Source organism: Talpa occidentalis, unplaced genomic scaffold (assembly GCF_014898055.3).
Source record: "Talpa occidentalis isolate TD23 unplaced genomic scaffold, MPIMG_talOcc4v2.1 talOcc4.6, whole genome shotgun sequence".
Classification (NCBI taxonomy): Eukaryota; Metazoa; Chordata; class Mammalia; order Eulipotyphla; family Talpidae; genus Talpa; species Talpa occidentalis.
This window is the reverse complement of record NW_023604972.1, coordinates 1108991-1124676: the sequence shown is the minus strand read 5'-3', so window position 1 is coordinate 1124676 and position 15686 is coordinate 1108991. Positions and strand designations below refer to the sequence as shown.

At 71.4% G+C, this 15686-nt stretch overlaps 1 protein-coding gene across 2 annotated transcripts in view; it reads right to left on the bottom strand.

Annotated features, from left to right (window-relative positions):
• Positions 1-3875: 3875 nt before the first annotated feature.
• Positions 3876-15686, bottom strand: part of RGS12 (regulator of G protein signaling 12) — a 36197-nt gene continuing 24386 nt past the window's right edge. Inside the window, exons 4-16 of one of the 2 annotated variants that reach the window (XM_054687941.1) lie at positions 12794-12963; positions 12616-12708; positions 12107-12250; positions 11517-11696; positions 11274-11430; positions 10271-10347; positions 9168-9362; positions 8868-8941; positions 8389-8515; positions 7454-7550; positions 6391-6461; positions 6017-6170; positions 3876-5380 (exon numbers count right to left, since the gene is read on the bottom strand). In XM_054687941.1, coding sequence (XP_054543916.1) covers positions 4965-5380; positions 6017-6170; positions 6391-6461; positions 7454-7550; positions 8389-8515; positions 8868-8941; positions 9168-9362; positions 10271-10347; positions 11274-11430; positions 11517-11696; positions 12107-12250; positions 12616-12708; positions 12794-12963 — 1955 coding nt within the window. In that variant the 3' untranslated portion in view covers positions 3876-4964. The remainder of the gene's footprint in view (positions 5381-6016; positions 6171-6390; positions 6462-7453; positions 7551-8388; positions 8516-8867; positions 8942-9167; positions 9363-10270; positions 10348-11273; positions 11431-11516; positions 11697-12106; positions 12251-12615; positions 12709-12793; positions 12964-15686) is intronic. The other variant, XM_037529140.2, reaches the window with a different exon arrangement.

Below are 15686 nucleotides of genomic sequence, written 5' to 3'. Positions count from 1 at the left end.
CGTCCACAGATGACCCCGCCAGCCACCCCTCTGAGGGAGGCCAAGGGCAGGGAGGGGCACAGTGGCCCAATGCCCCCAGCTGGGGTGCAGGCAGGAGACCTGGCAGGGAGCTGCAGCCCTAGTCCAGCCTCCAGTCGCCAAGCCGGGGGAAGCGCCTGCGTTGACCCCGGGACCCCGGGGCAGGCCGGACCCAGGCCTGGGCCTGGCGGCATGGCTGGCCCACCGACTGCGCCCCCTGGCACCACGGCTCCCGCGTCTGTCGCAGGGCCCCACGCGGGCAGGGCCTTCGAGCCCACCCCCAGCACGAAGCCAGTCCTTGGGGGCCGCAGAGAGCTTTATTGGGAACTGCGGGGCCAGGGGCAGCGCGGGCGGCGCACCGTCCACACCTGCTTTCTTCTCGAGGGCGTGCTGGCGAGGCGGCCCCTCCAAGGGCCTGGGTGGCTCAGGCCGCCCCCCCGGGGTCACAGGCTGCCCGGTGTCCAGGCGGCAGGGCTGGGCGCGGGTTGGGCAGCGGGCAGCCTCAGACGAAGGTTGCGCGGTGCGGGCCGGCCTTGGGCTTGGCGGGCCCGCCCCCACCGGGGCTCGGGCTGGGGGGCTCTGACGTGGGGGGCCTGCTGGCCCATGCCCTCCAGGGTCCTGTCCACGCCCCCGGCCCTGGTGCGGAGCCCACAGCGCAGTCCACATCGATGATGGTGCTGACCGGGAGGCCTCTGCTGCCGCGGGCCCCGCCGCCTGCCACAGGAGAAGAGAGGGTCACTGTGTGCCCCGCCCTGACGCGGGAGCCCCGCAGCCGTCCTGGGGGCCGCTGCCATCCCTGGCACCTCCACAGGTCGTGGAGAGCTTCCAGAAATGCACCCCAAGCCTTGCCCCCACCTCTGGTGGGCAGCTCTCCCCGCCACCCTGCCCCTAGCCGGGCTGCAAGGGGGGCTGCCGGGGTGTGGGGTGAGGGTGGCAGGAAGGATGCCCTGCGCCCCGCCCATCTGGTGGGTGGGGTTGATGGCAAAGGAGAAGGCTGGTACCCGCCCCCGGGCACTCCGAGGGACTCAGGGACTCAGGGTGGCCAGAGGAGAGCCCCCCCTCCCCCCTACTTCCCCCCACTTGACACAGGGACACCTGCCCAGGCTCCCCAAGACCACCATGTCCTGGCCGCCCCCCGCAAGGGCTAGCGGGGAGGCCCCTTAGGCCGAAGGCTATGCAGGCAGAGGCAGTGGAGGGCCATGCCCGGGGCTCCCCAGGCACTCTCAGGGGGTGCCCTGCCCCCACAGGCCTCACAGGTCAGGGTGGAGCAGGGGCCCAGGCCGCCCCAGCGGCCACATACTCTGCCCGCCCAGAAGCTCAGGCCCTCCTGGCCCCTCCCCCAGGTTCCGCACCCCCTGCTCCATCACAACCATCATGACCTGGGGCTGTGCCCCCCACGCTGCCATTTTGTGACCCCAGGAGCACCCCCAGTCTCGGCACCGCACCCCCTCCAGGCCTGGCCTGAAGGTGCCCCTGCTGTCCCCACTGCGAGCCGCCCCAGCCGGACCTGAGGTCCAGCCAGGACATGGTTCCACTTCACTGACTGCCCCTGCAGGGCCTGGCTGGTGGGAAGGACCCCCCTCCCATCTGACAGTGGAACCCCCTGGGAGCTCCCGCGAGCGTCTGGGGCTGTGGGCAGAGGTGCGGCCCCCAGGGCACAGCCCACCCGCGGACAAGTCCAGGCGGCGCCCCACCACCTTCAGACAGGCCGTGGCCATGGTGGTGGCCGCAGGCCGGTGGCAATGGTGGCGGCGGAGCCTTGGGAGAGGCTTCAGAAGACGGCGCCCCCTTGCCAGCGCCCAGAGCTCTGTGGAGCTGCAGGACCCGAAGCAGCTCCTCCCGGGCCATCCCTTAGTCTCGCAGCAAACCTGCCGGGGCCACCCACTGGCGCCCGCGGGTGCTGCAGGGCCAGGAGCGGCTGGCAGGGCTGGGCTCCACCTCTGACTCCGGTGTGGGAAGGCGGGGCTCGCCCTCCCGAAGGCGGCCTGCTGCGGCGTGTGAAGGAGGACGGGCCGGGCCCCGGGCAGCTGGGCTCGGGGTGGAGGCGCGCCGTGTCCGGGCGGGGCCGCCTGGCCGGGGCCAGGGTGGTGTCGTGGAGGGCGGCCGCCGCCCAGCCCTTCCTGCTGCCGCCGACTTGCTCTCCCGGGCGCGCGGCCGCCGGGCCGTGACTCAGGGGCCGGGCCCAGGGTGCAGAGGCAGCGTCAGGCCCCAAGCCCAGGCCTGCCCGGAGCCACCTGGTGCAGGGCGGGCGGCCTGCGGGGCTGGGGCGGGGGCCAGTTCCCAAGGGGCCGGTGCTGCTCTGGGCCGCACGCTTGCTCCCGGCGCTCGCTCAGCCGCCGTCCAGTCCCCCTGCTCCGGGCCGCGCCCGCCGCGCTACCGGGCACCCCCGCCCCGGGCCTGCGGCTCCCCACGGCCCTCTGGCAGGGCCTCCTGGAGCCCCCGCCGCAGCCAAGACCTCTCGGGCGCCCCTCACCTGGCCGGTGGGTCAGGGCTCTGGACAGGTCAGCACCTCCTCCCAGGCACGCCGCGGCTGGGGGTGCACCGGGGGGCCGGGCATGGGGCGCCGACCCCTCCACCACCTCCAGGCCCTCCCTCAGCCAGCTGCTGGTGCCATGCCTGGCCCTGCCCCAGGGGGACGCTCCGGTCTCCAGACCCTCCACTGCAGCTTCCACCCCAAGCTCTGACTGCTCGGCCGGGTCCCGTGTGTCCTTCCAGACACGCCTCTTCCGCGAAGCCTCCCTGGCCGCGCCCCGGTGTCCCCGCCGCAGAGACACACAGGTGTGGCTGAACTGGAACCTGGGGGGGGGGGCCCTGTGGCCCGCCTTCAGCCCCCACCCTGCTGGGCGCCCCAGGCCTCCGCCAGCCGGGGTACCCCGCCCATCCCAGCCTCCACGGACCCTGTCTGAGTCCCCATCGTACCCCCAGAGGTCTGTGGCCCGGCACCGTGGCTGGGGGACCCAATTAAAGTTCCTGGTTCAGCAAATACGTTCCGAGCGCGTGAGAGGAGGGCCGGGCGGGGGGGAGCCGCCCGGGAAGAGGCTGCAGGCCAGGGTCCCAGCGGCGGGCTGGGGGAGGGGCAGCTGAGGTCTAGGCCACGGCTTTGTCGCGTGACCCCTGCGTGGGGTGGATCACGGAGAGCCAGAGGCCGGGCTGAGCAGAGCAGGGCCAGGGGCCCCGGAGGCTGCCGGGTGGCAGCAGGGAATGCAGGCCAGGGGCGCTGGGCCCCACGGGACCGAAGGACAGCACCACGCAGGCCGGGGAGGAGGCACAGGGCCCGCCACGCCCGGGAAGGGCCTGCCGTCCCCGGCCTCCCCAGACCAAAGGGTCAGGCTTCTGCCGGAGGGAGTTCCCGGCACGGACAGGCCACGCTGGGCGGCCCTGGGAACAGGGAGCTGAGGGCTGCGGAGACGCGGACTCTCCTGGGGTGGGCAGCCCCCACGGCTGCGTCCAGGACGGTGGGCGCCCTCCCGTGAGAGCGAGCTGTGTGGGCCTGGGCGGAGCACCCGGCTGCCGGGTCGGGTGGGCTCCTGGGACTGCAGCCCGCACCACCAAGGCGAGGGCGCGGCCTGCGTGGGCTGGCCTGCGGCTCCCAGGGAAAAGCCCCAGGGGTGGAGAGCAGCGTCTCTGCCGCGAGGGACCCCAGGCCGGGCTGGCTTTGTGAGGACCCTCCCCCCACCCCCCCGCACCGGTGTGACCACGGCACAGAGGTGGGAGCCTGGCCCAGGACAGGACCGGGGTGCTCAGCGGGGGGCAGTGGGCCTGTGTCCAGGGAGAGGAAGGCCTCCCAAACCCCGCAAGTTCGCACCGAGGCTGGGCTCCACGCAGAGGCTGTCGTGAAGGCAGCGGAGCCTGGGGGCCGGCCAGCACGGCGTGGGCATGTAGGGGCACAGGCCAGCCTGAGGCGGCCCCTTCTCTCTGGAGCCCAGGCTCCACGGGTCTGTCTCTGCTCTAGACGAGAGGTACCCTGAGGGCAGGACACGGGGCCTCTGCGCCCACGCAGGCGTCCGCTCCACTGTTCGGGGAGATACTGGATGCCCGGGGGGTGGGGCTCACGGGGCGGCCACTGGCTCGGCTGGGCTCTGGGGTGGACCGCCTGGCCGCTCACCTGTGCCATAAAGGGGAGGCCTGGCCCCACCCTACCTGTCTGTCCTCCCCAGCGGAGCGCCCAAAAAGTCTGCCCAGGGGCCGGCACAGTCTAAACACAGCGTGTGCCGGTCAACCCACGGACCTCCCTGCAACGAGGACTTTCCCTGGGTTAAAACACATCCAAGATGGAAATAAGTTTTCAAAAGAAAGGAAGAAAGTTTACGCCAGTGCACGGTGAGACGCAGAGTTTATTACCCCCGGAGGCACAGGCCCGGCGAGCCAGGGCGGGAGCTGCAGGGCCACACGCACGGCGGGGCCACCCCGGAGCCCACCCACCACGCGTGCTGGATGCCCGCAGCCCCAGCCCGCCGCAGATCGGCCCGCGTCCCAGGGCCGCCGGGCCCTCCTGGGACAGGGACAGCCATGACCAAGGGACGGTCCGGCCCTTGGTCAGATGGCGCCCTCCCCGCCCACCCAGGCCAGACCTCTGGGGGGCTCCTGCTGTCCCCAACACGGTCCTTGGGGCGCCCGCTCCATGCAGGGACCCTCGGCTCTGCCCCAGCCCCAATGGCTGCCAAGGCCACAGGCTGCCGCTCCAGGTCACACAGGGCCTCACGACGGAGGCTGCCTCTGTTCAGCCTCAAGACGAGCACGCGGAGGCGGCCTGGGGTACACGGGCACATCTGGGGGTGGAGCCGCTCCATGGGGAGGCGGGAGCGAGCATGGGCATCCCCGCCCTGGTCAGCTGCCCCAGCCTGGCCTCGGGGGCGCCAGGCTTGGCCAGGTGGCTGCTCCCGACGGGCGCCCGGGGGCCGACACTGGGGGCGCAGAATGGTGAGGAGCCCGAGGCGAGCGGGGGGTCAAAACCCAGAGGTACCTGGTCTCGGAGGTCCAGCTGTGTCCTGCGGGGCTGGGGGAGGGGGCAGTAAGGTGCTGTTGGGGCTGCTGATGTCCCCCTCCCCCGTGAGCGTCAGGTCGGCCTCATGCCCCCCCTCCACGGTCTGGATGCCCCCGGCCGCTGCTTCCTGCTCGTGGGGGGTCGGGCTCAGGGGGACGCAGAAGGGAGGCTTCGGCCCTGGCGGGCTGGCCCCAGACGGGCTGTCGCTGGAGCTGGGGCTGGTGGCCGGGCTCTGCAGGCGGCAGAGGGGCGGGGCGGGGGCCGGGGCGCGGGCCGGCAGGCGCAGGAACTCCGGCAGCTCCAGGTCCTCCTTCCTCAGCAGCCCGCGCTGGTCGTCTGCTCGGCTGCTCTGGGCCCTGGAGATGAGCTCAAAAAACTCTGTGGACGGAAACCACAGGGACAGCGCACTGAGCTCACCCGCCGGGACGCCCGGCCCAGCATCCTGCCGCCCCGAGGCACAGCCACGAGAGGGTGGGGGCCGCAGGCACGGGGCCTCTGCTCCCCGGCATCCTGGCCGGGGTCCTGGGCAGCGGCGCCCACCCAGTGCTGCCCTGGGGCCGGCCGTGTGCCCGGCCCTTCGCTGACCTGTCCAGAACCCTCTTCTGCCCTGTGACTGCGCCCGCTGCTCGGGGCGGAGGCGCCTAAACGCAGCCGTCTCTAGTGCTCCCCCGGCTCCAGCGTTAGGGCGGCCAGGTGCGGGGACACGCCCGTCTCCGTGGGACTCCGGGCCGGCCCCCGCCTCGGGTAGGCGCCCCGAGGCCGGCCGGGCAGGGTCGGGGCCGCGGCACTGCTGCTCTGAGCACAGCTCCGCCATGGGCGTCTGCGAGGGGGCCGGGGGCCGCTCCTCAGGGGGCCCTGGCCGTGGGGCGCGGCTGGCGGCTGGGAGCCGGGGCTCCAGGGACGGGCATGAGCGCCCGTGGCGTGGCGACGGCAGCCCCTGGACGCAGCGCGCCGAGCGCACGACGCGGCCCCGGCACTCGCCACGGAGCGCGGGGCCGTGAAGGGCAGACGTACCCTCCGCTTCGTCCAGGTTAATCTTCTGATACTTCTTCCCCGCAGCCTTGGCGGCGGAGCCCTCTCTCCCTGCCAGCCGCGGCTCCCTGGCGTGCCTTCCGCGTTCGCCTTTTATTTTAATAGAATTAGACTTGCCCAGCGCCCGCTCCTCTCCCTGCGGCGGAAGGAAAGCCACAGTCCACACGCGCCACCCCGCGCCGCTGCCCACCCTCGCGCCGGCCCGGCCCGCCCAGGCCCCGCCCAGCGGCCAGTCCCGGCCGGGCCGGCGCGGAGGGCACGAGGGGGCCAGCCCGGGCGGCCACCGGGGCGGGCTGGCGGGCGCCGGAGCGAGCGCGGGGGGCGGGAGGGGCGGTGGGGCCGGGGCCGGGGATTACCGCAGCCGCGTGGGCTCTGGCGCCGGCTCCGGGCGCCGCGCTCTGCTTGCTGGCCGCGCTCTTCTGTTTCTCTGCGGGTGCGGACAGGAGATGAGCCTCGTGGCCCCCGGGGCCGCGCCACCACCCACCGGTCCGTGTGGTCGAGAGCTGCGTCTCCAGGGCCACGGCCCCTGCCCAGCGCCGCCCGGGCGGTCGAGGACGCGGCCCACGGAGGCCGCCGAGGAGCACGCCGCCTCGGGATGTGGGGGGCGCAGGCCCACTCCGCGCCTGGCGGACGCTCCAGAAAGCAGCAGCTTGCACACCTGCCACGTTTCCCAGGCAGGCTGCTGGCTCGGGACAACAGCCCGCTCCCTCAGCTGCCCAAGGCCACCTGGCCCGCGCAGGAGACCCGGCCTCCACCCCGCCCACCCCGGGGACCCTGGGGGCCACCCGCCACCCCGGGCACAAGGCCCAGGGAAAAGCTTTCTCCAGAACCCACATGCCCAGGGCCTCTGCTGTCCTGGGCCCGCAGGGCAGAGGAGAAACTTCTCCACCTCCTCGCTGGGCTGAGCCCAAAAAAGGACAGTGCAGTCCTGGGAAGCCACCTTCGCACCTGGAGCACTGGCAGGCGGGTTCCAGAAAGCCCCTTCCGGGAGACACCCTGGCTAATGCCCTGCCAGGAAGGGGCTGAGTTGGGGACTCTGGGCAGGGCTGCGGCCACGGCAGGATGGGGAGTGGCCTCTGCACCCGGGACGCCGGCATCACCACCACCAAGCCTGTCACTTGGCCCCCACTGGGCGCCAGCTGACCACAGCCAGGGCAGGGGCTCGGGCCCCGGAGCAGAGCCCTCTGTCCAGACTCGGCACTTGAGCGCCCGGGGCAGTGGCCCGGCACTCCCGCCACAGCGGAGGGGCAGCCCAGGGAGACCCCGCGACATCAGATGTCCAGACGCCCGGGGGGTGTGCTCTGCTGCGGCAGCGGTCACCAGGCCCAAGACCCTAAGAGGCCGCCGGTGGGATGGGTGGTGTCCCAGGCTTTCAGGAGCAGGGTGGAAGGGCCAGTGGCCAGAAAAGGCCTCACCCACCTTTTCCTCGGGAGGGGTCTCTCTCCTCCAGGATGACCCGCTGTCCATCCAGACTCGCTATGGGGGCGCCAAGGTCCAGGGGCTCCTTCTCGCCACTCTGGAGGCACAGGTGGTGCTGAGAGGGTCCCCAGGCCAGAACACCCAGGACAGCTGCTGCACCCTGGCAGACGGGCACCCAGGCAGGGGCACCTCTGCAGGCATCCTGGCGTGCATGGCCCCCAACAGCCAGGGGCCAGGCTACTCTCCCTGGGAAGGGCCAGGGCCGTGGCTGAGGCTGGGAGGTCAGGAGGCCACAGCAGCTCCACTGCCATTGGCACACACACCCCACACCAGAGAGACCCGGAGGATCACGGGCCAGTGCCTGCCCTGGAGCCTGAGGCCAGGCCGCACTATGCTGGCCCGAGAGCTGGCCCTCCTGAGCCGGGCGACCTCAGGGTCCCCCTCGGGGCACTCACCATGGCCCCCTCCTTCACATGAAGCCCCTGAACACCATGGCGGCCAATTCTAGGGCAATCACAGTCCTGAGAACCCCGGAATCACATGCGCTGCAGCGTCCTCTCACGGCCAGCTCGTGGCCAGCCCAGCCCCACCGCCAGCATCAGCGCCTGTTCCGGGCGAACTGCCTGAGACCCCACGGCCCTGCTGGAAATGCCAGGCGGCTCCACGCCCAGAGCCGGGGAGGGACATCTGGGCAGCGCCGGGTCAGGCCTCCGCGGGCCAGACCCCAAGCGGGTGCAGGGCTGCCCGAGGCTGCAGGTGCTGGGCACATCTCGGGCTTTAGCTTGTTCTCGCTCTGGGCCCCCTGACCCCAGCTAGACCGCCTCCAGGAGACCGGCGTCCACAGGTGAGGAGCAGACAGCAGGGGCGACACCACTGCCGCCTGCCTGCGCGGAGGCTGCTGGAAGGGCCAACCTGCGCCGGGCGCGGGCACTCACCAGCCGGGCCACCAGCTCGCTCAGGTGCAGGCCGTACTTGGCCACCACGGGCCGCAGCACCTCCGTGACAGGCTTGGTGGGCTTGGCCTTGAGCCCCACTGACCGGTTAATCGGGACGAGGTCCAGCCTGTGTGGGGCAGCAGGACAGAGCAGGTTTTGCTGGGCCGTGCGCCCTGAACGGAGGGCGGGCCAGGCCTGGGTGGGAGGAGGCACCCAGGGCCTCTCCAGGGTTTCCGGGAGCCCACCCCAGGGCGGTCGTCCCCCGTGTGGCCAGAGCTCCGCTGGCCCGAGCACCTGGGCTGCTGCCCTCCGCCCCTTGGAGTCTGGGTGTTGCCTGTGGCCGCCCCCACGTCCCTGTGGCAGGCTGTGGACGCTGCGCTGGCACAGACTCTGGGTCTGCGAGGCACTGGGTGGGGTATGGCCAGCAGGGCAGACAGCGGGGGGCCCTGGACAGCTGAGGACAGGGACTTTCCTCTCACCGGAATAAAGTCCGCTTCTCCAGACGCAGGTCCCGAGACTCCAGGACGCTGCTGTCCTGGTGCAGCACCAGCGGCTGTGGGGCAGGAGACACAGCCTCTCAGGGCTGCAGGCTGGCCCGCGCCTCGCGCCCCGTGTGCCGTGCAGCTGCGCGCCAGGGAGAGTGTCTGGGGCCACCCAGGCACCACTAACACCAGCGCCCAGAGCCGGCAGCTCTTACAGGGGGCACAGCCCAGGGGGCCAGGGCCTCAGGGGGAGCGGGCTCAGCCCACAGGTCGGTGAGTGTGTCAGCAGGTCAGTACCTTGTCGCCGCCCACCAGGAAAAGGTCCACGGCGGCCCCGTTGATGCCGTGCCGCTCGCAGAGCCCGGCCAGCACCTCCTTGACCGACAGCCCGGGCCTCAGCAGCACCGCACAGGACGAGCCGTCGGGGAGCTGCACGCGGCAGTGCTGGCCCGCCTTGTCCCTCTCGGGCGCCGGGGTCCTGCCGGCCTCGGGCTGGGAGCAGGAGACAGGGCGGGCGGGCGTCATAGGGACGCCGGGAGGCCGGCAGCATGTCGGCCCCAGAGACACAACGGGGCCAGGCCCAGGGGCACAGGCCGGCTGGGCAGTGGGCCGGGCAGGCGTGCAGGGGCTCCCGCTCGAGCACGGGCGTCACGTGTCCCGCGGGGCTGGGCCAGGCCAACTCTCTGCCGCCCTCCGGCGGGGGCGTGACCCCGTCAGCTCAAGTCCAGCGCCCAGGAAATGGCTGCTTTTCGGGGAGAGCTCATGGGCAGAGCTCTGGTCTGAGCGGGTGTCGCCCCACCTCCCAAGGCATGAGCGGCCTGGGCTGTGGCCTCGTGGTCACCACCTCCTCCCGGTGTCCAACCGCCCCCTCCTCCCCAGCGGTATCTGCGAAAGGTCGGCGGGTGGCGGCGGCCCCCACCCCCGTGATGCACTGTGACACGCTTCGCCCACGCCCTGGGTTCGGGGGGCTGCAGGGCTGACGGGATCCCTGCTGCACATCCTGTCCTCGAGCACCACGGAAAAGGACCCACACTCCACTTTAGCTGCTGCCTGACCACTCCGAGCAGCCAGGGCGCTGGCCATGGTGCCATGCAAAGGCCCCGCGGGCGCCGGTGGTGGGCAGGCACGACCCCCCCTCGAGGGAACGGGCCAGGGCAGCGGAGGCGGGGCGGAGCCCGGGGTCTGTGCTGAGGGAGGGTCAGGCGTGGGACAGAGGCGGGCGCCTGCAGGAGCGCAGGAAGAGGCTCATGGAGGAGAACACGTCGACGCCAGAAATAGACGCCGAAGTATTTTGGGGCCCCGGTGCCCCGAGCATGGGGCAGCTCTTCTGGACCGGCCTCAAGCATCGGGGCCGTGGGCACGGGCACCTCGCAGGGGCGGGCAGGGCAGCGGGCACTCACCAGGTCCAGGCTCCCCGCAGAGGACACGGAGCCCTGTGACCCCCTGCGGCCGAGGCCTCCGCTGGCGTGGGGGGTGTCTGCAGGGAGACGCGGAAAATCAGAGCGTGCGACTTCACTGTCCGCACAGAGGCCCCGGCCGGACAGGCCCCAGACCGGAGCAGACCCCCGACGTGCCCGCCGGCCCCGCGCTCCACCCTTGGTGGAGTCTGGACATTTCAGCTCAGCTGCGGGCACCCCAGTGGCTGCGTCGTGCTGCCAGTGGCTGCCCCACGTCTCCCACAAAGCTCCAAGGAGGCCGCCAACCGCACCCCTGTTGTCACCAGGGGCCGTGGCAGCCACTGGCTCCTCTGGACCTCCAGGAGGGCTCGAGACACAGCCCAGCCCAGCCCCAACCGGGCAGGGGCCAGTCCTGGAATCAGGATTCACAGGCCCCACGGGAGTGGGCGGTGCCCGGCCCTGGGTGCTGGGGGGACAGGTGGCGTGAGGTACACTCTCACCCATCTCCCTCTGACCACGGGCTTCTGCGCCTAGGGCCTCCCCCTCAGCCTCGCCTTTCTCCCCAGCCCCTGGCGCCCTGGACGTGAGGGCGCCTGCTCCGGGAACCCCCACCACTCTGGGTGCCCCCGCCCCACCTCAGCCCCGTGTTCAAGTCACGTCTTGGAACATGACTCCCCTACTTACACAACGCCCTGGCCCCCCGCCAGCCCTGCTGCCCCCCGCCTCTCTCGGCTTCTGGGCCGGCAAAAGGCCAGCACCCCAGGCCTCCCCAGGGTGCGGTCCAGCGGACCCTCAGCGTCCTCCCAGAAACGCAGGCGGAGAGAGCCCACGGGCATCGCCTGGAAGGGCCCCTTCAGATCCGGCCACAGAAGGGACGGCCGAGATGCACCCGGCGTGCAGAGGGCCGTGGGCTGACGGCTCCGCCTCCACCCGGCGCCCGGCTCTGCCGAGACCCTGCCTGCCGCGACCCCGCCTGCCGCCCGCCCGCGGAGCTGCCCGCACCCACCCTTGGCCTGGTCGCCGAGGCCCCTCTTCTTCTGGGAGCGGCCGGTGCTCCGGGTCCTGGACCAGGAGAAAAACGCCCCCTTGCGCCTCCTCTCGCTGTCCTCGTCGCCCGGGTCTTCGTTCAGGGAGCGACCGGACCGTGACTTCCCACTTAGCTGCTGCCAGACGGAGAGTGTGGGTTGGACGCACCGGCCCCGGGTCCGCAGGCCGCCCCCGCCCCGGCGTCCCGTGGGCCCCGCCGCACCTTCTTGGGTGTGGACACGTTGGAGTGGTCGGAGCCGACGCTGTGCTTGGAGGCCGGGCTGCCGGGCACCTGCCGGGCGTCGGGGAGCGGCCGGCCCTCCACCTCCGCCAAGATGCACTCCTGGTACAGCGGGGACTTCAGGAAGCGGGTGTAGCTGTCAAACTTCATCAGGTTGAAGATCTGCCAGCAACGTGGCAGGTCAGGGCCAGGGCCAGGCGGCGGGAGCAGCAGGACACTCGGCCCAGGGTCTGGTGGGGCCGACACCAAGGCCGGCAGCGGGTCTGGAGGGTCTCAGTTAATTCAGACAAAACCAAAAGCAACTGGACACCCACAGGAAGTGAGACCAGCCCTGGGAACGGCTTCCCGGACTTCACAGCGACCGTGCAAGTCCACGGAGGCCACAGCCAAGCCCACGCGCGGGCTGAATGGTGGGGGGCGCGGGCGCGCGCTGTGTGCAGCCCCGGTCGCTGCCGGCTGAGGCCCAGGCTGCGCTACCCGCCCTGGCTCCACGCTGGCCAGCGGGGGCTCCCCGCGGGCTGCAGCCTCTGAACGCGAGCCCACCCGGCCCGGCGGGAAACCAAGGCAGGCACCTGCAGCTGCTGCTCCTTGAACATGTCGGGGTGCGGGGCGTTGAGGGTGTCGTCGGCCAGCTGGGCCTGGCTGTCGATGTTGACGGGGGTGGTGGCCTTGCTGCACAGGAACCTGCTGAAGATCTCCCGGGCCCTGTGGGCGAGCTGCGGGGGCCGGGCTGAGCCACGTGGTCCAAGCCCGGGAAGCAGCTCCGCGGGGGTGAGGGCCAGGCCGGGGCAGACTCGGGGGGCCCCACCCGGCTGCCCCCCGGGCCCCGCCTCCGGGCCCCACACCACCCGAGCCCCGCCCGAGGCCCAGCTGCGCCCCCCGTGGCCGCGCCCCCCGTGGCCGCCCCAGCCGTGGCCGCCCCCTGTGGCCGTGCCTCCCGTGGCCTCGCCCCCCGTGACCCCCCCCCGTGGCCCCGCCGTGGGCGCCCCCCGTGGCCGCGCCCCGCCCCGCGCCGTCCCAGCTGCGCCGGGCTGACTGTCACGCGCGAGCCGCATGCCGCGTGGAAACACTCCCGCCTCACCTCCCGCTGGTCGTGCGCGGGCGCGCGGCGGAAGCGCTCGCAGGCCTGCCAGAAGAGGATGTTCTCCTCGCTGAACTCCTTCCGCAGGAAGTCCTGGGGAGGCCTGGCCGTCACGCGCGCCCGGCCCCCCGCGCCCCGGCCCGCCCCCGCCCGGCCCGCGGGCCCTCCGGGCACTCACCGAGAAGTAGCGGACGCCCAGCGGGTCCTGCAGCAGCCGCTCGAAGGACACGGCCCAGCTGGCCACCCTCCGCTCGCGCAGGCGCCGGCAGCTCTGCACGCTGGGCAGGCTGGCGTTGCTGCTCAGGCTGTGGCTGCTCGCGCAGTCCTTCAGGTCGGCGCCGCTCAGCTCTGCGGGACAGCAAGCCTGCGTGGGGCGCCCGGCCTGCCAGCCCCGAGCGGCCGCCGCGTCCACCGCGGCCCTTGAGGCCCGCAGAGGGCCCAGGGAGGGATGCTGGCCACCCCACGGCCGGCCCACCACAGCGGCCAGGGAGGGCAGCAGGGGCCAGCGCTGCGCAGGCCGCGGCTCCCAGGGGCAGAGGGGCTAGTATGACCTGTGTCCCGGGCCCTGCGCCCCTCACGCCGCCCCAGAGTCCCCACAGGCGCACGTGGGGACGGGTCTGGGCCGGTTCGGCCAACCAGGCACAGAGACCCGTGCTAGGGAGGGGCCGGCAGGGCAGAGGCCGGTGAGGGAGCACAGACCCTGGGGGCACAGCCGTGTGGCTGGCATCTGAAGGGCCATGGCCCAAGCCAGTCGGTCAGGCAGCCGCAGCGCAAAAGCATCGCGCCAGAAAACAGACGGGCGGACAGACAGACCCACCCGGGGCCCAGACCAGACGGCGCCCCGGGGAGGACAGGAAAAGCAGGGGTCATCGAACTACCACAGGGAAGAGCCAGATCCCTCAGGGGTCGTGCCAGCTCGGAGAAGGACGCCCCAGCTCCCCCAAGCCCTCGGGAGCCCCCCGCACGGTCCTCGGCTCCTCCCCTGGTTCGTCACCTGCGTCAACCTCAGCCCCGGGGGACCGTGCTCAGCGAGCTGCTTTGAGAGAGGAGAGGGGACTCTCACAGCTCCTCTGCAGCGTATCGCTGCAGCATCCTGCCAGTTACTCGCCAGCTTCCGCCTGGGCCTAACGAGCCCGCGACACCTCAGGGTCGTTAAATCTGCGCAGGGAAAAGCAGAGCCACAGGCAGGGCTGAGCCGCCCGCAGTGCCACACGCAGACACGCGCACTCCCACGGCCACACTCACGCTCTGGGGCTGGGGCTCGGGGACTCTCAGCTCTTTATGTCTGACCTGTGCCCAGTGGCTGGAGCAGTGACGGTCAAGCCACAGATATTATCCTCCCTGACTCGTGTGTGACCCCCGTGTTAGAACCAGCCCAGCGGAGCGCCCAAGCCGCGCTGGGAAGCAGCATCCAGGCTGGGGGACTGGAACACGAGGGCCAGAACCAGGCCCCAACGGCAGGTGGGTGGTGACACCAGCAATGCCAGCAGTGACTGGACAATCTCCAGAAACAGCCACATCGGCCCCAGCACACAGGCAAGTGAACACGCAGGTCACAGGCCCTGTGCGGGCCATGAAGCAGAGCGGCAAGGAGGTGCCACGCAGGCGGCGGGGTGGAGTGTGGAGCCCAAAAGGCTCCTGGATGCCCGCAGAGGAGACTGCCCGGACCCAGACTCCCTGCCATGCGGGCAGGTGGTCTCGCTGTGGCCACAGAGGAATCAGGGCAGCGTGTCCTCTGCCAGGGGTGAGGGGCGCCCACACGTGCAAAGGCCTGTGGCCCGGCCACAAGGGTGGGGTGGGCGCCGGTGACCACCAGGGAACAGCCTGGAGACACTGACCCTCAGAGGCGGCAGCTAGGTGTGCACCAGGCTGCGGTGCCTCAGGGCCTGGGGAGCCACGCCCGCAGACAGAGCCCTGGACCCCACAACACTGCACACAGCGCTGAGACCACCTGCCTCCCTGCTGTGCGCGGGCAGGACGTGGGGAGGCCGTGCTGCGCTGAGATGCAGCAGCCCCCCAGTTCTTCCACCCGGGCCCTGCTCCCCGGTGTGCCCACCAGGCCTGGCAGGCGGACGGTGCTGCGTGTGCGCAGGAGGAGGCCGGGACGGACCCGCACCCTCGCTAAACTGATTTCTCTAAGACTTGAAATGCAAGTTAATTTTTAAGCCTCACAAATTAACAACTAACAGTTTAAAAGCCTAAAATTAAAGTTCAAAATTTAGAGGTGGCCAGGCCCCATGGGCACAGCAGGTGTCCACTCCAGCCTGGCCCGCCCCTGGGTAGCACGTGCTAAAAGTCCAGGCAGGTCCCGGGAGGACAGGGGCACACAGCTGGGCCTCTCCAGGTGAGGGGTGGGGGGGTCAGAGCACACAGGGCAGTCACTGCGGCTGGAAGGACTGGTCAGTCCTTCTCAGCTGAACCTACGGTGGCGGGGGGGGGTCCCTCCTCCTGTAATGGGGCTGATGCCAACGGCTGTTACAGGTGGCACCCCTGAAGGGGTTGCTGGTGAGGATGGAGCCCCGGGGGAAATGTGGACCAAGTATGGGGGGGACTCTGATAAGAAATATCAGGGACTGCAGAAGTGTCCCCCAGGATTCAGTGTTTGGGATTCAGTGTTTTCGGATCTTCGGGGATACCGGGGTCCGTGATTCCGGCCTCCACCGCGCAGAAAGCTGTCGTGGGCTCTGCAGGACGGGCGAGGCCTCCGGCCACCAGCCTCAGAGAGGAAGGGTCGGGAGGCTGTGCAGGTGGCCGAGCGACGGAAACCGCTCCCGGTTCTGCTGCTGTCACGGCCTGGCAGGGAGGCGCAGACCCGGGCGGAGCCTCGCTGAACTGCGAGTGGGGCCGTGTGTCGGGCTGTTCGACCGCTGCAGCTGCTGTTTTAAATGTCCTTGTCAGGTGCTGTGCGGGGACGTCCATGCCGCTCCGGGAGCAGCTCCCGCTGAGTCTTCTGCTGTCTTCCTGAGGTGGATCCGGCCTAGTCTGGCGGCCGCTTGCGCCAAGCCTCGGTGGCGGGAGGAGGCCATCTCAAGAGCGTTTGTGTTTAGGACTGAGAATTCGGGCACAGCTTC